The 23,959-nt window shown below is 45.4% G+C and overlaps 1 protein-coding gene across 11 annotated transcripts in view; it reads right to left on the reverse strand.

Moving 5' to 3' along the window:
* Positions 1 to 23,959, reverse strand: part of LOC142016823 (sodium channel protein type 2 subunit alpha) — a 100,331-nt gene that overhangs the window by 24,332 nt on the left and 52,040 nt on the right. For all 11 annotated transcript variants that reach the window (XM_075001153.1, XM_075001150.1, XM_075001145.1 and 8 more), the window contains 4 exons: positions 22,388 to 22,508; positions 20,366 to 20,520; positions 13,973 to 14,146; positions 6,348 to 6,470 (listed from right to left, as the gene is read on the reverse strand). In XM_075001153.1, coding sequence (XP_074857254.1) covers positions 6,348 to 6,470; positions 13,973 to 14,146; positions 20,366 to 20,520; positions 22,388 to 22,508 — 573 coding nt within the window. The remainder of the gene's footprint in view (positions 1 to 6,347; positions 6,471 to 13,972; positions 14,147 to 20,365; positions 20,521 to 22,387; positions 22,509 to 23,959) is intronic.

Consider the following 23,959-nt stretch of genomic DNA (forward strand, 5'->3'; position numbering starts at 1 on the left):
TGGAAGTGGAGTAGGTAAATGAGAACGTGTGGGAACGCCACATGCATGGGATTGCATGTTTGGGAGAGGCAACAGGGTATGAAGCATTGCCGTTTTTGTAAGCAGATCTTTCTCATTGCAGGTCACCTGCTGTTCTCGAGGATCGTTCAGGCCTGAGGTGGATAATGCAGTTCTGTAGCCATCAGCGAACCAGGAACCATGCAGGGAGGTGAAGGCGGTGGATAGCTGGATAACAAATGGACCTGTTCTGCTGTGTTAGGAGCAAGGAGATGGGAGGAAGGTGACATGAAGGACATCTGGATAGCTGTAGAAATTCTGAGAACCAGGTCTGTCTGGGCCATCTGGGTGCTAGTAGTGTGACATGAGCCTTGTCCCGCTTTAACTTGACGATGACCCTCTGAATAAGAGGGATTGATGGGAATGCATACGCTAAAGGTACATTCATATGATGTTGAGTGCATCCCCCAGTTAACTGTGGCCTAATCCCTGTTTGGAGTCATAGAGGGGGCAATGTGTGTTGCCAGCTGTAGCAAACAGTCCATGGTTGAGAAGGCCCCTTTGTGGAAGATGTGGCAGATGGTGAATCTATTGATTTCCCACTTGTGCTTGAGAGGGAATTTGCAGCTGAGGTCATCTGCAAGTATATTGGTCTTGCCTGGTATGGAGGCTACCACCAGGTACATTTGTCCCACAGTTGCACTGCTTCTTGGCAGAGTTGTCTCAAGCAGATTTGTTGATGTACTGCATTGTTATTGTATTGTTCCTCATTATGCAGACTGTGTTATTAGAGATCTGCACGCAGAAGTGCATGCAGGTATACTGAAGTGCCCTCAGTTCTAGGAGGTTGATTTGCGCGAGTTGTTCATCTGCTGAGCATGTGCCCTAGACCACTGGGTCCTCTAGGTGGGCATCTCAACCTAGTAGGGAAGCGTCCATCATAATCATTATAGTTGGAGAGGGTCTCTGGAAGGGAACCCTGTGCATACGTTCTGAGGCTGTTCCCACCAGCTGAGGGAGTCCCTGACTGGGATATTCAGTGTTTTGTTCAGCAGGTGGACATGGGGCCTGAACACTGCTCTGAACCAGGCCTGCATTGGTCTCATCCAGAGGCATGCATGGGGCACAACTGAGATTGCTGCTAGCATGTGGCCAAGGAGACAAACTGCCTAGCAGTTACACTGAGACTGATCTGCAGTGTGAGGATGAGGTCTTGGATTGCTTGTAAGTTGCATTGAGGCAACGAGGTTGTGGCTGTCTGGCAATCCAAAAGTGCTCCTATAAACTCGAGCGTATGAGTTGGTGAACTTTGGCAGGTTTATACATAGACTCAAATCAGAGAATAGCATTCTGGTCAAAGCTGTTGCCCATTGGTTCTGAGTTAAGAAGTGGCCCTTTGTTAGAAAGCTGTCTAGGCAGGGAAAGACGATTACTCCCTTTGTTCTTAGATATATGGTGACCACTCTTAGGAGCTCTGGTGCTGTGCAGAGACTGAAGGATAGCACCCTATATTGGAAGTGTCATTTCACTATCACAAATCTGAGGAATCACCTGCGGGATGGGTGGATGGCGACATGAAAATAAGCATCCTGGAGGCTGAGAGTGGACTGCCAATCCCTTTTCTGTAGTGCAGGGATGATTGTGGCTAACATTACCATCTCGAATCTTTGACAAAGCACGTACCGATTTAGATTCCTGAGGTCTAGTATGGGTCTTCAACCCCCCTGTTTTCTTCTGTGTGAGGAAGTATCATAAGTAGAAGCCCCTTCCCCTGTGGTCAGTGGGTATCTCTTCTATGGCCCCCAGGTGTAGAAGATGTGCCTCTTGCATGAGCACAGTCTTGCGAGGGAGTCCCTGAAAAGGGATGAGGATGGGAGTTGGGGTTTGAAGATGAATGGAATGATGCAACCGGTGTGTACAATCTCTAAGACCCACTTCGTGATGGTGATGGCTCACCATGCAGGGTAGAAAGCTGCGAGCCTTGAGCCAAAGATGGTGCATGGCCTGGCCTGAGGCCCACCCACTGTGGAGGCCATCCGACTCTCAACAAAATCTTCAAAATAACTAGCAGGCTGGTGCCTGCTGGCTGAGAGAATTGTCTGTGGTTTGTCTCCCCATAGGTTGTTTCTGATTTTGTCTGTTATCATAGTGTCTGTTGGTAAATGGATATGGTTTGTACTTATGACTAAATTGCCTGTTTTGTTTATGTTTAGTAGCAACCATTTGGATGCCTAGGGTACATAATGTGACCCATGAATCTTTGAGAGAGTGAAGCATCTCATTAGTGCTTTCAACAAAGAGCTGAGACATTTCAAAGGGAAGATTCCCGACCATGGTTTGGACATCTCTAGGAAGGCCCATCAGTTGTAGCCAGGACACTCGCTGCATGACCACCGCTGACACTAGGGACCTGGTGGCTCTATCTATTGAGTCCAGAACGGATTGTAAAGCTGTCCTTGAGATGAGTGATCCCTCTCCCATGAGGGCTTTGTACTGATCTCTTGTTATCTGGAATTGTTTCAATAAAGGTGTGAAGTTGGTCAAAGATGTGGTGTGTATATCTTGCAAGTAGTGCCACATAATCAGCAATACAAAACTGAAGGCTGGCTGATGAGTACAACTTTTTCCCCATTGCATCCAGTTTCTTCCACTCTTTTTTTCCCATGGTGGATCTGGTATTCTGTTGTCTACTCCTCTGAATCATGGCCTCTGCTATCAATGAGTTACAGAGGGGGCGGGAGAAGAGGAACTTAGCCCTCTTTGAGGCCACATAGTACTTTCAGTTCAGCCTTTTGATGTGGATGGAATGGAGGCTGGAGTGCTTCAGAGAATCCTGACTGGATCCAGAAGAGCTTCATTAATTAGTATTGCCACTCTGATCTGGGTGGACAAATGTAAAATATTAGTCAGTTTGTGATGTGTATCCTTTGGGGCTGAGAGGGATATCTCAAGCCTGTCCGAGACCCTCCTGAAGAGGAAGCGGGGAATCTGATCGGTCATCTACCCTAGTGTAAGTCCCATAGTCCTCAGCCTCTGAAAACTCTGACCTGTCCAGTGACTCAATTCTCAGGGGTTTGGGTTTGGTCATATGTAGAGGTCGAAATAATGGCTAGGGAACAGGCTGATGTCAAAACTATGTGGCATGATTGTGGGCACCCACTGCTGTTGCCACTATCGTAATTGCACTGGCTTGGATGAAGATTTCCGTGCTGTTTTCTGAGGAGAGATTTCATCGCCTGAGTCAGAGGACACTGAATGCAAAGCCTCAGTGAGTGAACGTTTAAGCCTGGAGCCATGTAAGGCGCCTTCACTAGCAGCAGGGTGCCCAGCACTGAGAGGATAATGAGCTCCCCAGATATGGCAAACTGCTGCATAAATGGCCAGGGGGCATCAGTACTGGAACCCCATGTGCTGCCAGCACTGAGAGGCCAGAAGTGGCTGTAGCCATGCTAAGCGCTTTTGTGTGCTTCGCAGGAGCTGGCTTATCAGCATTAGCTGTTTCTGGCAGCAGTGCATTGCTTGCAGAAGCTGTCTTTTTCTTTTTCTGGCTTGATATACAATGCTGGGATGGTGGCTGTGTCAAAGAGCCCCATCGTCTTGTGTGAGGAGGGGTGAGCCCTCTCCTTCTGTCACACTTTTGGTGAAGCACTCGAGGCTGTCCCCTTAACCTGAGGGAGGGTGGCAGCACAGTGCTTGGAACTGGTCAATTTCACTGCTGGGAAGACAGATCCTGAGGAGGTGTGAGACCTCTTCTTAGCTCCAGGGGATTTCCCCTTATCTCTAGTGCTTGTCATCGTCAAAGCTCCGTCGGAGATCTCAACCCTTTGTGGGCTATGCCTGAGGGGGGAGCCATTGCGGTCTTTTAGTGTGAGAGCCTGCTCCATACGCCCAGATCCAGAACTGTTGCTGCCTTTCTCTCCTGGACTGTTTAGTCAGTTTTCTATATTGTGGGAAGCTTTCTGTGTTGTCGTGCTGAGCCAGGCACCGTATGCAGAGAGAGTGGCCATCAGTCATTGAAATGGAAAGGCCACAAGCAGAGCACTTTTTAAAACCAGACAAGTCAGGCATGAATGAAACTGACTAGACTAGTTGTGCTATGGGGCAGAGCCGCTGAAAATGGCTGAAGCCGCTTGGGAAAAAATGCCACCGTGCCTTTCCCTCATTGTCTGCTTGTTCCTTATTTAAAAAAGTTTTTTTGTCTTTGGTTTCTTTACTCTCATCTTTTTTTTTCAGGTGACTGAGGAAGGCACAGTTGCTTGCAAATGAAGCTGGTGGTGATCAGAGAAGACCTGAGGGACTAGCTGCCCACGCATGCACAGAAGGTATCACCAGCTTCTCGTGCCTGTGCCCTGTGCGCACAGACAGCCAGGAGGTGGGGAGGGGACACACTGCTACACACAAGTCTTGGGCCTATGGGCGCAGCGGCACTGATGCACGTAAAGGTGGAGCTCCCATGGGGACCTTTGAAGAAGCAGCTTCTATTAGTTTTAGAAATCTGAAACATTTGTGTATGTTTACCAGCTTTAACCTCATAAACACGACTCATTTCTTTTTGATACTTAAATATGTGTTTAGTTAGTTTGTTCTAGGATTGACTATAAGCGTTGTCTATGATATGAGATCTATGGTAAAACTGATCTGGAGTAAGTGACTGGTCCTTTGTGACAGGGAGTAACCTGAATACTGTTGTCATATCTGATGTATGGGACCATTTATCACAAAGGCAGGCTTGCCTGGAGGGCAATATAGACTGCAGTGCCCAAGGGTACAACGTTTTTATAGTACTTGAGCAGTTCACATTTGATACTTGGTTGGTGAAATCCAATTATACAACACACAACCAGTTTGGGGTTTGTGCAGTCTGTCCTGATGTTGGCATGTACAATCAGCCAATTTTGGCAGCCTGACATCAACAAATGCCCTCGAAAAACTGATGTCACAGTGCTGGGCTAACGAAAATAAGAAGCACCGCAGTTAGTTTGCTAAATGGTTCAAAGACTGTTGAAGATGTTAAATTGTTTTGGAGACTGATTTTCAAATGAACCTACACAAGAAGAGTCCAGCATTGACAAATACAAAGTAATGAATATTGGGAAAAAATAATCCAAACTAAACATACAAAATTAGATTTAAATTAGGTGTTACCATTTAAAAAAGACATCTTGGTATCATCATGGATTATTCTCAAAAAATATCTGTTCAATGTGCAATGGCAGTGAAAAAAGCTAACAGAATTTTAAGCTCTGTTAGGAAAGAGATATATATGAATCCAGAAAAATCATCAGGCCTCTATATAAATTCCTGGTACACCCATACCTTGAATACTATATGCAGTTTTGGTCACCTCATTTCAACAAGATATATTAGAATTGGAAAGGTGAAGAGAAGGGCAACAAAAATGATTTGTGACATGGAACGGCTTTGGCATTTTAAGAGATTAAAAAGACGGGCATTTCAGCTTGGAAAAGAACAGACTAAGAAGGACGATGATAGAGATCTATGAAATACTGACTGGCATGGAGAAAGTGAATAAGGAATTGTTTTTACTCCTTTACATAGCACGAGAACCAGGGTCACTGAATGAAATTAAAAGGCAGCAAGTTTAAAACAAACAAAGTACCTCTCCACACAACACACAGTCAACCTGTGAAGAGGGGATGTTGTGAAGGTCAAAACAGGATTAAAAAGATCTGCATAAGGTCATGGAGGATTGGTCCATTAATGACCAAGATGACCATGCTCTGAGTGTCCCTAGCCTCTCTTTGTCAGAAGTTCAGAGTGGACAGGAGATGGATCACTAAACAATTGCCTGTTCTATTCATTCCCTCCAAAGTATTTGGTACTGACCACTGCCAGAAGACAGGATACTAGATTAGTCTTACGTTCTTATGTAATGAAAACACAACAATCACACATTGCAATTTTCTATTAAAAATACTCTGTTAAAAGAATTACATTCTTGCAGATATCCATGATGATATGCATACACACATATACTTGCAGTAAACATATAAGTAGAGAATTTTATGGGATCAATGATCAATTCAACTATAACTCAGTACTATATTTTCAGGAATTCACTATACATCCATGCAGTTGATAAGTCCAAGGACATCACAGGAAAATTCCTGATTGGATGAGAGTTAAAATAACTGACATAAACATATTAATGTGTGATATAATTTATGATTTTACATAAACAAATGAAGCCTTTTGCTTATCTGTTAATGATAAACATACAAGACATAAGGTATAGTGCAACATTTCTGCATGGATTTGTAATTCCTTATTCTTCATGCATGGTTTCATTTTAGGCATGCATTATTTCAGGTTCTTTCATTTTGTCTTACCCTCATCCCTTCAAATCGTGACAAGGCTCTTAGAGGTCTCAAAGCTCTTAATGTCCTAAGGGATTTAATTGCACCAAGTTCTGAGTAGCCCAAGGCATTAGCTGTTAAGCTAATCAAAGAGACCTACATAAAAACAGAAAAGCAATAATACTTATTCATCTTGAATATACTTCTATATACACACACCAGGATTGGTTATATTTCCAGATCTGAGGAAGTTGCTCTGCCCCACAAAAGCTCACCACCTAATAAATTATTTTGTTAGTCTTTAAAGTGCTACATGACTGCTGGTTTGTTTTGTTAGAATACAGGCTAACATGGCCACCTCTCTGTTACCTGGATTGGTGTTAGTCATGAATTTTCCAGGAAGAATTAAGGTTGGACCTCTTTCTCCAAGAATCCTTCTATAACCTAGGAGACATCTTTTAAGTCAATTAAAGTAAAACAAGCATGTTACATGATGCCTGTCATTGAAATCCTGTCGGCATAAGGGTATATAAGTACCTTTTAAATTCACACATAATGGTCAATATTCAGTGGAAAATGAAATCATACACTTAGAAAGAACTTACAGAAATGTTTCTAAATTGAACTTCCAGTTTAGGATAGAGCTTTTCAGAAAGTCCACACATTTTGGTAGTAATCTGTAAACTCTTAAGGACCAAATACAGACATGGTATAAACAGGCCTGCCAACAGGAGGGGGAAAGACAGCAATTGCCCCAGGGCCGCAATTCAAAAGGGCCAAGTCTCTGGCCACTGTCAATACCACTGCAGCAGCGGTGGCTGGGGACCCAGCCTTTTAAATTGCTACCAGAACAATGGGCAGCATGCTCCGGCCAGTGCTGAGAGCTGGCTGACCCCAGTCCTGCCCTTTCCATCCAAGGCCTTGCACCTTCCAGGGGCACATACTGCCTCCCCTCCCCTTGCCCAGGGGTCCAGCAAGGCTGTTGGCTCCCCTGAGCGTAAACAGTCAAAACACCACTATCTATTGTGACTTTCTAGTGTCCAGAGTCTCTCACTGAAGAGTCACAGCTAGCAGAGTTGTTCAAAAATTTTGACATTGTTGAAATTCTGTCCTTCATCTCAAGTCACCAGAAGAGTTCTTCCACAGATACAGAAACACTTCAGTAACCAATTATTAGCAATAGGGCAACCAGATATGACATTAATTTAATCTTAAGATAATACATGTCTAAGACCTTTTTTAGAGAATAATTTCAATTTATGTTCTGGTCATTTACCAGACTACCAGGGCAAGCTGAATACAGGGACAAATGGCTAGCAGAAAGAAATTTATCAGGTAAAACATTTCTCATTCTGTTGCACAGTTTCTCCATCCATTCAATAAAGGGAAGTTGTGAGCTATGAATCCCAGAAGCAGGAAAGGAAAGAACTCTTGTAATAGAAGAACAGATAGGAACGGAGGTAAGAGCTTTGTAAACTAAGGAGCTATGTGAGAACCAACGAAGAACTACCCTCATACAAAACAATGCCTCTGTGAAGGAACGGAAAATTACTTAGCACATCTTCCTTTCAGGTGGACCATATGCTTCCTTCCCACGGCCCCTGACACTCATTCAGAGACTTCTGTGAATAGTTAGTCAGATGCCTAGCATGCCAGCTAATGTCAGATTTTTACATTTTGCCTGTAGCAACTTTGAGGCCCTAAGGCTACAGTTACACAACAGTGCTCTGTCGACAGAAGTCACTGCCAGAAGAGATTTCCTGACAAAACTTCTGTAAACAGAATGTGGCCACATACAAAAACAAATCAGAAGCATGCATCGCTTTGTTGACAGAGGGCTGCTCTCTCAATGAAACAGCCACCCAGAAGCACAGCAGACAGGGCATGCCCTGTCTCTTGAGAGAAGACTTCCCCAGAGCGTCCACACAGCTTATTTTCGACAATCTGTCGACAGCAGCATTATGTCTCATGGCTGAGAGGTAGAACACTACTGGTGAAAGTGCTGAGTTTTGACAACAAACTGTTGACAAAATGCATTTTGTGTGTGGCCATTCCACCAGTTTTGTCAATAAAACTGGGGTTTTGTTGGCAAAACTCACTAAGGTAACCATAGCCTAAGGCAGGGGCATTTCAGGCAGAAGATTAACAGAATGCAATTGGCATAAGTATTCCACGTGCTAAAGATCTATCTTCAGAGATCTAGCTTGGAAACTCATTCATATCACAGTCTCCCATGGAAAAAACAATGGGAGAATGATTTCTCAGAAACTGTGGAAAGAGGTCAGAAAAATGTGGGGAGCTACAAGAATAACATTTTCCTGATAAAAAAGCAATGTACTTACATGGATGGAGGAAGCAATTCTAAAGCCTGACTTTTGGAGTAATGGCACCTAGAATAGTCAGCCAGAGGCCTGCCTAATTTGCCTTTGTAATTAACTTGGCACCTGATTCTTATATGGACAATCTAATATACCTGGCTACAAATGCCACTATGTCTGGTACCCACATTTCTAAAGTGCTCAGCTGTAGGACTCCTACCAAACTTCCTTGGAGAATTGCTGGTGTAGATGAGATCTCCAGATCTTTGTGATTATTATGATATTTTTATTATCTAGCAATTTGAACCTCATTGTGGTTGGCACATACAAATAATAAGGCAGGCCAGGCCTCAGAGAGCTCTCTGTTTCCCCTCACACCAGAAATGTGAATTTGACCTGATATGTGAAAAAAAACATCCTGGCTAAATTCTCTCTCTGTATCAAACTGTCTCAGAGGTTAAAATACAATCCATGCTGGACTGCACCTCTCTTCCAATGTCCAGCCTGCTAACATTAGATTATCAGAGTCTGAGTGGAGTTGCTGCTTCACATGGTCTTGCAGGTAACAATCTAGCTACCTATCAAATACAAAGTGCCTTCTGAGCTACTGGAGGTTTAGGAGGAGTAGAACAACTCTCCCTTTTTCTCTTTTCTGTATCTTTTATATGTACTGTCTTGAAAGGCAGTAGATTCTTTTCTATCCAGGATATTACTTCCATTGTTACTGAAAAGCTCTGTAGCTCTCTGGTTTTGGAAGTAATATAAACATACATGCCTCAGTCATAAGCCAATCTGTAATGGGAGGTAAGAGGGGACTTCCCCTGCAAATATCATAATTGCGCACTATGTGGTTTCTTGCTTCTTCTACTGGTACCAGTTGGTACCAATCACCGCCACAGGCTGAAGTTGGTGGACCACTGGTTTGATGCTATATGATCATATATAAAGGGTTTTTTCTTCTTTGAAGGCTTTCAATTGAGCTACTGAAGTTAGCCAAAATGATGCGTACTACAAAATACTGGAAATTTCTTTTCCTAATAGTCTTTCTTTCATAGTGAGTATGCTAAGTTCTAGAGTGAAAATTGGCTTGGCTTTCAGCACATTGTTTGACCTTATATGTCCACAAAGTGACATTGAGATGGAGTCTAAAAATGAAACCTTATTTTGCACTGTTTCAAATGTACAATTCTATGTCCGTAGCCAGTATTTCAGCAGGTAGATTTTGAGAAACCCACTCAAGGGATGAAGCTGATGCATGGCACGAGCTTCCTAGCTACAGGAGGTAACTAACCCCTCCAGAAATAACTGATGCAATGGAATTTTATATCTTAGCTAATCTTCATCATTATGGAAAAGTCATGCCCATGCTCTTGTTTCCTTTCATATCTATGAGTGAGCAGTTTTCTGCATTAGAATAAAAAACTCTTCTTGGTTTTGAAGAACTGGTAAATAGATATGAATCCTTTCCAGCAGCTCTTTATCTAAGAATGGGTCTACTTATCTGTTAATATTGATCAGCAGGTTATCTATCCATGGTTATAGGTGCATAATGTACAATCTGTGCCTTATTGTAAGTACTACCAGCCACTGAACTCTAGGTGCAGATGGTAAATCAGAAGGATGAGTCTTGGATGAGATTTGTGGGATCTCATACACAAATGCACCTTTGTCATGATAAGGATTTCACTGACAAGAAGAAAAAAATTATCAAGGTTTCCACAGAGGCTTTTACTTCAGATTTTTCCCTCTCTCAGGGCAATAGGCCCTTCAAGGATAGCCTGGAATTGCTATGCTGGCCCTCAAAATGAGGGTCAGGGTCTCTTTGCAACCTCAGCTACTGTTTTCCTTAATGTTTAGCCAGGCAGCTCCTTGCTACATGTATGAATATATAGATATCCACTTAGGATAAATGATGGCTATTCATCTGTACAACATGACCATCTTAGAGTTACCAAGTCAGAATCATTGTCAAAAATCAAGTTGAGGGTTTGACCAAGACAGAACCGGAAATGTCTCACTCCAAGCACGTATCAGATCTATAGACAATCAGCTACTTGTTTGCCACAAAGTAGGTTTTCTTTACTAAATATGTAAAAATACTTTGGTCTGAATAGCTTAACTGAGGCTTTGAAATAGCTGTGCAGTGTATCATCACTCATATCATCTGCAGGGACTTTTAGAAGAAAGTCCATTGATGGAGCTACAGCCTGACCAACCTTAAGCTCCCCAAATTTATGAGCTGTCTTTGTTTTTATATAAACATGTTAGTATGGCAGGGTGGGGCCAGGAGAGGGGAGGCAGGAGTGAAAAGAGAGCTGAGACAGAGCTGGCAACCAAAGTAGGAACAGCTGAGGAGTAGGCTGCCCTAAATCAATCAGGGCCAGCTGATCCTACTCAGGGGCTACCTTTATAAGCTTTTCTCCAGGCTTAAGAGGGCAACAGGAAGGTGGTGAAGGAGAGTTTGGGAGATGAGTGAGGGGAAGGAAGGAGACTGAGAGAAACAGCTAGGGCCACAGAAGAGGAGAGGAGCGGAGCCTCAGCAACCTGGGGAGCTATGCTGCCCCAACCCAGGGAGGGCCTGGAGCCTCACCAGAGACTTGGAGGAACTGGTCAGCTGAAGGAGCCAAACCAAGGAGGAGACCAGCTGCCACGACTACCACTTGAGGAAGGGGATACCAGGGAGAAGTGTCTGGGGGAAGTGGCCCAGGGAGAGAAGCTGCAGGGGCCAGGGCGAAGTAAGTCAGCCCTCCCAGGTAGCGGCTCTGTCCAGGGTCCCTGGGCCAGAACCCAGAGCGAGTGGGTGGGGACTGGGTTCCCCCCCAGACTGCCCCCTGCCCCAACAAGGGTAATGTGGTGCATATGGTGGGGCCAGTGGACTAAACAGAGGGCCTGGGGCCCAGGAATGAGACTGACCACACCACAGTTAGTTTGACCTTTATTTAAATAGATATCCACATCTGAATCACATAATGTCCTTAAAGAAGACATTGGCAAGAAAACACATACTTAATAAAAGGGAAATTATTTATTAATATTGACTTCCTTGCAAACCACTGACTGACACCCTCCCTTTCCAAATTCCTGTAGGTTTTTTTTTTTTGATGATGCATTTCTGGCATTTCTTCCTCTTGTGTATGACAGGGGAGGTAGTGTGCACTATTCATCCTGGCATCACGGCCACAGGGAGGTAACTGATACAAAGAACTCAGCTGTGCAAGTAGCTTTCTAGATATGTTGGGAATATGAAAGGCTGCCAGCTTGTTCCCAAAGGCTGGCTAGCATGCCAGTAAGTACTATACAAGCAACCTATCACCACTTGAGGCTTTAAACAGTACTTCAGGATCTCTTTGGCAGGAAGGATTTCTCCTTACCCCACTGTGACCCCATGAAGCTGCTGATTTGTGGGGAGTGGAAACTTCACATATCTGGAGAAAATGCTTATAAGGCTTAATATGGAGCCAGCCTGTACGGGATAGAAGGGATGGAGAGATACAGACCCTTCCTGTTTTTCTAAGTCTGAGCCTGTTTCCCTGGTGGAGCAAGATCTATAGCTGATGATCAGAAGGCACATTTCCCATTCCACCGCTGCCTGAAATCTGAGTCCCTTTCCCTGGCTAAAAGTGCGTGGGCTGAAGGCCAGAAAAGCACATCTTCCATTAGGCTGCAGCCTGAAAACAAGGACTACACTTCTCCACATGCTTGGACATGATGCAGAGTGGGGGAGGGACAGTGAGCATGGCAGAACACTGTAAAAGACACTGTGTAGAAGATCTGTGCAAACACTCTCGAAGCAAAAGAGCTTTTGACTCCTGATCTTCACCCCCTTTGTTCATTAACCATATTAATTGCTGCCTTGTAAAAGACACAAAATTCTTTTTGGGATCTGATGTCTTGGATGTTTGCGGAAGTTACCTCTGAGTATCAAGAAAATCCCCCATTTGACAGTAGGAGCAAGGGCAGCAATATGAGTCCACCTTCTTTCCTCAGGGAGCTGAGCCCCGTCATCAGGAGTGCAGGGAGAGAGAAAGCAAGCACCTCTAGATACTTTCAGGGGGGTTTTCCTTCTCCACTTCAGGTACGTTCAGGACTTACCTCTGAGCGGGGCTGGAGAGCTCCTGCCTCATCTTAGACACTTTCCTCAAAAGCTGAGAAACACTTGAGTGGGCTTTTCAGTGCTGGAGACGCAACTAGTCAGAGAAGGGTGGGGCTGTGACATGCTGTGAGGCCTGTACCCTGGCAGTGCACAGGTGGGAATAGGCAGGGCATAATTCATCTCTCTCGAGCCTGCAAGTGTTATCTAAAATAAGGAACACCACTTAGACTTAATCCAGTTGTTTGCAACCCTGCTCTGCCATGACTAAGTGGGTGCAGAGGAATCCACCAGGGAGGCAATGCACTGTCTGATACACCAATACTGTTAGTTATACAATCCCAGGGCAGGGAGGAGGGGAGGAAGAAGACAATTTCATGTCACAAAAAATGAATAGAAAGTTTTAAAACAAAATGGTTAGGAGAAAGTGAACTGCCAACTTTTCCCACTATCTGAGGCAGAAAATCTGATGACCTGAGCCAAAAGGTGGAGCTTACTCCTGAAGTCTCTGGTAACACTGGATTGCCTTTGAATTTCATGGGCTGGGAGATTAGTCTACTAGGGAGGAGAGAAGCTGTGCAACAGAATCAATATTTAAACAAACAGTATTCTATTATTTTAACAATCAAAACTGTGATTAATTGCAATTTTTAATGTGACTATTCACAGTTGACTCTTTAATTGTTTGCCACCTAAGTGGTGGCATACAGGACATATATGGGCCCTGTGTAGTATCTGCACCCAGGGAATTCTCCCATAACCCCTCAGAGACTTTTCTGTGCCTGGTATTCTGTTGCAGGAAAATGCAGGGGACTGCTTTACTTGGCAATTATACTGATTAAGAAGTACAGAATTCATCTCACTTGTGGTCAGTGTACTAATAAAAAAAGCCCCCCAAAAGAAACAAGTTCAAAATATTAAAATCTATATTCTATAAAAAAATCAAGATGATGATTGGTATTCTTACCATATTGCAAAAAAATGAAAAGAGGAAGAAAAACATATAAATGTACATTAACAACACAATAAAGAACATTAGAAAACTGGTCAAAACTATTGTTGACTTTCAGTAATTTTTGCCTTTAAAATTAAAGCTACTGGAGCCATATTCTACTGAAAGCTTTTAAACAGAGCTCCCCACTGGAATGGAGAGTATGGCTTTAAATAAGTAACTTTAAATAAGTGAGACATAATATTGAGAATTACAGAGCTTGACTGAGTTGTAACAGTATGTAAAATAGAATACCTACATCAACAATCAGGAAGTCCAGCCAGCACCAGGCATTAGTGAAATAGATTTGAAAACCATAAGCCACCCATTTTAGCACCATTTCCAGAATGAAGATGTAAGTGAAGACCTTATCAGCATATTCCAGCATGGTTTTAATAGTCTTGCGCTGTTCAATATATATATCTTCAAAAGCCTGTGAAGAAATATTTGTAAGTGAAGTGCTTATACATCTTAAGAGTTTTCATATAGCTCAAAATAGCTGACAAAAATAGCCAGTATTCTTTCTTCCTTTTTCTCCTTTTTTTTTTTTTTGTAAATTAAAATGCAGATAACCGACCATAGTTTCTTCCCAGCCACACATACTTTCTCTTCCCAGTTACAATAGAAGGCACCATTTCGTGTAACACATTCCCTTTTCTCATATGTATTAGAGCTGTGAAAATACACAGATATCTGTGGAACTATTTCTGCAGATTGCAGCTTGGATGTGAATACAAATTTTGTCTTTGTGCAGAGTTCTGCAGCACAAAATCACCCAAACAGAGCAACTGCCTCCCGCCCTTCCGGCTCCAGCTCAGCTCTCTGCATCAGGCAGGAGTGAACAGGCTATAGTTCGCTGGATGTTCTGGGAGATGTAGTCCCCAACTTGCTCAGGCAGAGAAGGTAAACTACAGCTCCCAGAAGAGGATGCAAGCGTGCGCTCCTGCACAGTGAGCCAAGTGATGTGTGCATTAGAATTGTTGTGGCTATGTAGTTGAGCCCAACACTGGAGAGCAGTGTTGTACACAAGGGTCCGAGACTATAGCTTCCCTGCTCAGTGACAGGAGGTATGGGGGCAGAATGGGTGGCAGATCAGGGGTCTTTGGGGAGAATTGGGGAGGGGTTAGTGGTCTGGCAGAACCCTGCATCATGGCATGCAGTGACCTGTGGAACTGTTAGAGCTCTGCAAATCCAAATTCCTAATAAGGGGATTTCAAAGTTCCTAGGGTCCTTTTGAAAAGGAGCCCTGTCTGGATGAGCTGTGTGGCAGCAAGCTGCGGCAATTTCAAAGAGCTGCGGCTGCTGGCATGCTAATGAGGCACTGAATATGTATTTCAGCACCTCATTAGTAATCTTCAAAATGGCCATTTGCATGGCCATTTTGAAGATTTGGACTAGTGTAGACTCGGCCATACTGAACCACAAGATAAATATGAGTCAATAGTGTGATGCTGTTGCAAAAAAAAAGCAAACATGATTCTGGGATGCATTAACAGGAGTGTTGAGAGCAAGACATGGCAAGTCATTCTTCCGCTCTACTTGGCGCTGATTAGGCCTCAGTAGAAATATTGTATCCAGTTCTGGGCACCACATTTCAGGAAAAATGTGGAGAAATTTGAGAATATCATGAGAAGAGCAACAAGAATGATTAAGCTATGAGGGAAGACTGAAAGAACTGGGCTTGTTTAGTTTAGCAAAGAGACGACTAACAGGGGACATGACAGCGGTTTTCAAGTACCTAAAAGAGAGTTACAAGGGGGAAACAGAAAAATTGTTCTGCTTGTCCTCTGAGAATAGGAGAAAGAGCAATGGGCTTAAATTGCAGCAAGGGAAGTTTAGGTTGGACATGAGGAAAAACTTCCTAACTGTCAGGGTGGTTAAACACTAGAATAAATTGCCTATGGAGGTTTTGGAATCTCCATCACTGGAGATATTTAAGATATTTATGAGCAGGTTAGATAGACATATATCAGGGACGGTCTAGACGGTGCTTGGTCCCGCTATGAGGGCAGGAGACTGGACTCGATGACGTCTCGAGGTGCCTTCTCATTCTAGCATTCTATGATTCTATGATAATCGCTTCTGCACCTGAGACCACCATATATTTCAGTCCTACAGAAGCATAAGGAAACTAACAATTCATATTCTATTTCTGTTAAAGAGAACGAAGAAAAACCTCATGAACATATAGGCCACGTCTACATGGGAAGCCTCTGTTGACAGATGTTACTGTCGGAAGAGATCTCCTGGCAGCACTTCTGTCAACAGATTGCCTCTACACACAAAAGTGGATCAGAACACCGATCAGTTCTCTCAACAGACGGTGCCTACATGGCCCGGATGCTCTGTTGACAGAACAGACCCTGTAACCCCAGAAGACAGGCACATAGGATGGGAAAGCCCTTCCAGGACTGCTAGCCCTGCATGCTCTTAAAGGGCCCCTCCAACCCATGCTCCCTGCCCACGCTGAGGCCTTTCTACCTCCTGGAAGGACAGCAAAGGTGCTGCAGGGCTCCCTTGCCATTTGAGAGATATCCAATTCTTTCCAAACTGCTGCCATGCCAGAAAAGCCCCCAGGCTCACCCTGGACTGAGGACCAGCTCATGGTGGCCCTGCCACTGATGATCATCTGTCTGCTCCCCCGCATCTGGGAGAAGACCCCAACAGGCAGCAAGTGGCGTAGGCCCACGTCGCCACAGTACCCCAGCAGCCCTCACCTCCTTGGGACCAGCAATGGAGCCAGAATATCAGGATGCGCAAGAAGACCTTCCTAGAATTGTGCAACTGGCTTGCCCCTGCCCTCTGACAATATGACACCAACATGCGGACCACCATCCCCATCAAGAAGTGGGTCCTGATCACTCTGTGGCAGCTGGCCACCCTGACAGCTACTGCTCTGTGGGCCACCAATTCGGCATTGGAAGACCCACTGTCAGGGCCATACTAATGCAGGTAAAGTACCCTTGGGCCGCAGGCCTCACGTGAGGGACAGGGCAGAGAAGGCACAGGAGGGGGCAGAGGAAAGGGGGTGGGAGAGAGGGGGGCAGAGTGGAGGGGGACCGAAGGATGTGGGACTTGCCTGAGCCCAGGGTTGCTATGCCCCCCTCAGATCCTCACAGGAGTATCCGGTCTTCTCCCCCCACAAGTGGTACAGGCCATCAATGCCATTCTGCTGCAGAGGCTCATCCGGATCAGCAATGTGTACACCCTCATGGCTGGTTTCAAACGCCTTGGCTTCCCCAACTGCTTCGGGGTGCTGGATGAGACTCAGATACTCATCTGGGCCCTGGACCACAGTGCCACATAATATATAAATAGGAAGAGCTACCACTCCGTGGTCATGCAAGCCCTGGTGGACCACGGAGTTCAATTCCTCAATGTCTAGGTCAGATAGTCAGGCTGGAGCCACGACACAAGGGTCTGCAGGAACTCCAGCCTGTTCCAGAGGATGGAGGTGGGCACCTGCATTCCCCACTAGGAGCTGGCCATCAGGAACATGCAGATACTCCTGCGCATTGTAGGCAACGCAGCTTACCCACTCCCTCCATGGCTAATAAGACCCTACACCAGGAGCATGGACTCCACCCAGGAGCTCTTTAATGCCCATCTGATGTGGGCATGGAACCATGGGGAGCTCACCTTTGGGCAGCTAAAGGGGAGGGTCCGGTACCTCCTGAATTGGCTGGATGTGGGTGAGCAGAATGTCCCCCACATCGTAGGCACCCGTTGCACCTTCCATATTCTGGTGGAATGGAAGCGGTGTCGAGGGGGAACTTTCTCCAGAGGTAGGGGCCAGAGGGCAGTGGCCCCTGTGAACAGCCAGGTGCCGCACCCAGCCACCAAGTGTATGCAGAAGGTGCGTGCATCCAGGAGGCTCTGCTGGAGTACCTCATCCGCAGCCTCCAAAAACTCTGCCCAGGTCACCTCCAGAGGGGGCCGTGGGCCTGCACACCTTTCACTTCTCCATGACCACCTTTGCCTTTCCCCCAACCCCTCAACCCTCACTGACCAAGGAAGGATGTGGGTGTGGTCTTAAAAGAACTCACTTTACTGTGCAAAATAAAACAGGGTACAAAACAAAACATAACTTTCTACAAACTCAAAATACAACTCTTTAAAAATAAACATTTCTGTTTGAACTACACACAATAGTGCACTGTGCCTAACTTTATGGGGCGGCATCTCAACTGGGAGAGGGGTACTACTCTAGGGATGGGGTAGACAGCCATGAGCCATGCCAGCTGCTGGATCCCTATCCACCCTGGGTCCAGGATCCTCCTCAGGGCTGGGGTGGGGCTAGGGTCACAGGGAGGTATGGACGAGGCAGGTGCTGCTGTGGGGTCAGGGGGGCAGGGCGGATGGGGGAACAGGGCTACCTGGGAGGCATAGGCATGCACTATGTCCACTGCCCATTGCGGGGCCTGCAGGAGCACCAGGAGGAGCAGAGGTGGAAGGGGGGACATCGACAGCAGCAGGAAGGGGAGCAGTAGGGGCTGTGGGTGCAGTGCTCTGGGCCAGCCAGGCCTCCACAAGTCAAGGGCATGATTGACCTGGCCAGCCACTGTTCTGAGACCCATAGCCAGTCCCGGTGCCACTCCCCTTCCCTCTGCAGCCACTCTCAAGCAACCTCAGTCTGCTCCCGGACAGCAGCTGCCAATGCCCATTGGCCATTTTTGTTCTGGTGGTGATGGACTCTTGGGCTGTGGGCACACCCTGCTCCATGGCAATGGTCCCAGTTCTGCTGTCTCCAGCTCCTCACTGGGGCTGCCTGGCTGGACATTGAGGCTGGCCTGGCCCTCAGACAGTGGAACTGTAGTGAAGGAGGAGGGACAATGAATCTTTCCCAGAGCTCAGCCCCTGAGGCCCCATCACCCATCCCTTGCGAGCAGCAGCCCCCACTCCCAGGCAATGCGATGGGTCCATCTGGGGTGTGTGCATCTGTGCCCCTTGAATGGCAGTTCCTGCCACACAAGGACACTGTGATGTCATGGGCACTAGCCCAAATGTAGCCCCCCCCATTGGGCTGGCCCTACAGGCTAATTCTCCGGGGGCAGCCATTGAGGACCCCCTGCCTGTAGTGCTGTCCAGGTGGATAGATGTTACTTGTGGCCTGTGGGCATGCCTGATAACAGAGGGCCGCACTCCATGGGAGTGTGTGTGGGGTGAGCCTGTCACCTGAATGGCTGGCATGCTCCCAGGCTTGGGCACCCCCCCGCCCCGCAGGGCCCTGGGGGTCAGGTGGCTTATCATAGGTATGTAAGCAGGCTGGCAGCTGTGCCTGGAGGCTGCCCAAAGGGTTTGGATGGGACACCCCAGTGTGGATATGGCACATGTTCCTGGCCTGGGGCATGGATTCCTGCCCAGGCCATCCAGATGGCCTGGAGCACACCACTCTACACCTCCAGCCCAGGTGTACGTGCCCCTAGGGGGACTCACCAGACGGTCCTGCAAACAGGTCTGGGGATGTCTATGCAGATGCAATGGCACTGGAGGGGCCAGAGGATAGGGAAATATAAAAAGTGCCCTAGCTGGATTTGGGGTCATAAGGTGGATCCTTGGGTGGATCCAGCAGGGATCCTGGTTCCTGGATGAACATCTTGGTGGGAGGGAACCTCCTTCATGGTGTCCAGGGTCCCCAGGATCAGTGCTCTGTCATCACCCCCCTGCACGCAGTCGATCTCCTTGTAATGGGGGCATGAGGACAACCTGCTCCTGACCACTACCGGGCATCTCTGGCCCATATGTAGTCCTGGCACAGCTCCTTCACTTTTGCATACACCTGCTCGAGGGTGTGTGCAGGGTGGCTGTGCTATGCTGGAGTACTGGAAATGCAGGCGTCGCTGGGGGCATTGCGGAACCTGGCACTGGGGTCCAGCACCAAAAGTTCATCTGCCCAGAAGGCCAGCAGGTCCCAGACCTCTTTGCTGGCCCACAAAGGGGCCCACTTTAGGGTCCCCCAGCAGGCTCCTGGGAATACTGACCAGAGTCTTGGGAAGGGCCAGGCCAGTCTCGCCCAGGCTCAGCCATTTTTTTAATGTCCGGGGAGTGGCTGCTGGGGTGTGTTACTGGGCACATGCTGCCAGCCTGCAGCCATGCCCCAGCTTCCTGCATGAGGCTTCCTGGGGTCCTACTGCTTTACATGCAGGCAAAGGCACTGACCATAGAGCCCTGCTTCCAGTGGAGAGTGTGTCTCCCAGTTCCAGCCGGCCAGTGCCAGGACAGACTCCCTCTGTTGACAGAAATGTCTACATGGGCACCCTGTCAACAGAATACTGTCAACAGAGGCACTATACCTGATCGGGAAGAGGTATAACACTGCCAGATGATCAGCTGGGTTTTGTCAGCAAACTCCTCATAGAGCACGTTAGCCGTGCAATTGACAAAAGCTCACTTTTGTCAGGAGAAGCCACCCATGTAGAGGTGGCCACAAAGAGTAAGAGAAGATATTTTGATGTGTGGCTCATTTAACTGGATTCCTACTTCAACATTCAACTGTCCATACTTTTTGAGACAACTTTTGCAGAGATATGACGTTTCTGAATTGAGATTTTTTTCAGTGGAAGAAAACTATGCTAAGGATATTTGCATGATTAACTAGAGTTCATAACGCTCAATGTTAACATATATCTTAGTTATTTCACATTACAATTACCAGAGCACCACTGCTGAGAAGAATCATGAAGACAATGAAGGTCTCAAACCAGTTGTGTTCAACTATCTTGTAGCAGGTTTTCCTAAGATTCCACCACATTTTTCCTTTCCCATCTTCTATGCTGACTTGACAGCACTTGAACTTCCGTACGCAGCCTAGCAAATGTGATATTAAGTTGTGAGACATGAAAATAAGGCCACATATTAATAACTGATACTCACCTGATTAACTTCTGAGTTATTCTAAGCATGTCTGTAAACAAGTGTGTCCCCCCACATTTTTCAGGACTTTAGTCTTACTTTTTGCACAAAAGTAAGATTTGTATAACATATTTTATGATACCTATTAAGTGCCATTGATATTTCCAGAACTAAACGCGAGATTCAACACCTCTGTAGGGTCACCATATTTGAACTTTCAAAAACGAGTACATCCCTAAGAATGTATCTGTATCAGTATCTACCAAATCACATTGTATTAATGTGTTATATATAGTACAGTAAACCCTTGATATAATGGGGTAAGGGTGGAGCAGGTCATCCACTGATACCTAAAGTCCATTATATGTGAGGGTTCACCTCCCCGCCCTCCCACCCCTGCTAGGCTCCCCCAGCTCCAGACCAAGCCTTCCCCTCTTCCCTGCCCCGCCCCCGCAAAAACCAAACCCTGCCATTCTCTGGAGAAGCTGCTGGACCCCATTATGTAGCTAGAGTGCAGCTGGAGGCTCCTGGCTGCACGGCTGCAGCTCCCTCACAGCTGGTAGTGCCCTGCCATGCATCTGGAGATGTCCTGCCACATGTGACTGGCGGTGCCCCACTAAGTGGCTGGAATTGCTTCACCGCATGCAGCTGGAGGCACTTAGCCATGTGGCTGCAGCTGCCTTGTGGCTGGAGGCCCCTGACTGCATGGCTGCCTCACTGCACATGGCTGGAGGTGCCCTGCCACATGGCTGAAGCCACTTCACAGCACGCTGCTGGATGCGCTCTGCCGCACGGCTGCAACTGCCTTGAGGCTGAAAGTGCCTGGCTGCGCGGCTGCAGCTGCCTCACTGCACATGGCTGGAGGTGCCCTGCTGTGCAACCAGAGCTGCTTTGCCGTGTGCAGCTGGAGGGGCCTCACATGGCCTGGAGGAGCCACTGCTGGAGCCCCCATGTATGTATGGCAGCTCTGGTAGAGGAGGTGGTTGCTCCTCCAGGCTCCACCAGCAGTAAGTCCTTTAACTTTTTTTCTGAGGCAGGGTAATGATTTTACAGACCCTAGAAGACTTTGGAAGAACAGGGGGATGTCCGTTGCTCCTGAAGTCCGCTAAATCAGGGTCCATAAAATTGAGGGTTTACTGTACATTAATACAATGTGAGTTGGTAGATAGTGATACATATATGCTCCTGCTAGGGGTGTACTCTGTTTTGAAAGTTCAAATGTGGCAACGCTATCTGAATGAGATATTAATACAAAAGGGAGCTGTGAGAATGAACATTATCCCCTCTTGAGGTTGTGAGCACTGTTAAGCTATGGCTACACTACATTCCCCTTTCAGAAGGGGAGTGCAAATGCAGCAAATGTGGCAATTGGAAATGCAAATGAAGTGCAGATTTGCAAATCTCATGCTTCACTTCCATATCACACAGGATCTCACTTCTGGAAGATCTGTTTTCAAAAGCCAAAACAGCCGTGTAGACAGAGTTCATTCGAAAGAAAACCCCAAGTTTGAATGCACCCTTCTTCTTGAAAAAAATGAGGAAGTAGGGTGCTTTTGAAAACTGGGTTTCCTTTCGTATGTATTCTGTCTACAGGGCTGTTTTGGCTTTTGAAAACAGCTTTTCCAGATGCAAGATCCCAGGCAGTTATGTAAATGAAGCATGAGATTTGTAAATCTGCACTTCATTTGCATTTCTGATAGGTCGATTTACATTCCCCTTCCAAACAGGGAATGTAGTGTAGCTGCACCCTGGTGCCACAAATGGGGAGTAGTTTATTATGCAAAAAAAACTATTATAACAGACAACAATTTGCATCATTCACCTTCTGTAAAACAGGCTTCTGGTTCAAGAGCTTCTTCTGGTTCTATCTCTGGTTGTTCTCCTTCTTGAGGAAGTCCAATATCAACTGTACTGCCTTCAGATGAGCTGGATGCATTTAGCTTCTGTAAATAAAAGTCCACATAACTTGTTTTAAATCATTAAATTTGTTTCAAACAGAATATATTTGTAATGCATAACTGTATTTCAGTGCCCCTAAAAGCATATTTTATATGTAATGACAAATTACTTTACTACAGGCAAGGTCACAAGATTAGAAATTACATCACATCGAGTTTTTTTTCCAAGTGAAGTATTCTAATATTTTCTTACTGGGAATCACCAGAATAATTTGGCTATTTTCTGCAGCACATAGAGGATTTTTTAAATAAAATTTAAATATGCTTAAAATTAGATGTCCTGTGTACATGAGGACATACCAATTGTGTTACTGAATTATAAATTATAACAGTGATACTCAGACTGAGGCCTCTGAGCCACAGGTGGCTTTATAATGTGTCTCCTGCAGTTCTCTTCAGCACATGCTATTAAAACACTTAGTGATTTAATTATCAACCCATCTAATTTATCAACCAATTAAGCTTTTTTGCTATGTTATTAACCAACTGTAGTTGATAAAAAATAATCAGTCACTTTGCTGTGAGAGTTTTACTTATATACACACAATCTCCCTTGCCATACTTTTTAAATATCAATACACAGTATTATATAAATTAAACAATAAATTCACACTACTGTGGTTCTTTTGGATGAACAGCACTGATTTGGCTCCTGAACCACTGATGTCTGAGTATCGGTTGATATACTATGGACAGCACATCATGTTTCCAACATTATGACCAAACCAATAGAAAGATGCATAGCAGTATTTTCATGTCTAATAGAGATGGTGATTATCAAATCTGACAAACCTAAAAGTTGATATTTGATTTTTTTCATCTCATAGACATGAAAATACATTTTACCAGTTGTTTAAGTACTTTTAAGTTTCTAGATTTTCAAAAAGAAAAAAACAGCACATTAATTTTAGAGCAATAGCCATTATTTTGCATAATTTTTTGCCAATGCACTTATACCGTCTACTGTGCATTTTGAAACTACTTGTTACTCTAGTATAGCACACATATGTGTCTAGTTAATTCAGAAGTAAACAGAAATATTCACACTGATAGGATAGATTAAATGAAATGAAATACTTTTCAGAGTAAACTGTAAGAAAAGAATATTGTGTTAATGAACAAAAGAGAGTGATGCAATTCAGATCTTCAACTTTATTCTTTTATGTTAGGATATCGTATGGTTACCAACGGACAAATATGAATGCCATACTAAACAAAAGTAGTTTTGATCACAGCATTCTATGGCCTCTTACAATGTTATTACCATGTAGTGCATAACATCAGTAAAATGACTGCATTGATAAATAGCTAATTTTATAAAGGGAATGATGTAAGCAGATTGAGAGTACATAGTTATGTGGTGTAAATCTTAAACAGATGGTTGCTGCATTACGGCATTAAAGACTTCTCTACTTCGTTGACACTTTTGAAGCTTA

Source organism: Carettochelys insculpta, chromosome 8 (genome assembly GCF_033958435.1).
Source record: "Carettochelys insculpta isolate YL-2023 chromosome 8, ASM3395843v1, whole genome shotgun sequence".
Classification (NCBI taxonomy): domain Eukaryota; kingdom Metazoa; phylum Chordata; order Testudines; family Carettochelyidae; genus Carettochelys; species Carettochelys insculpta.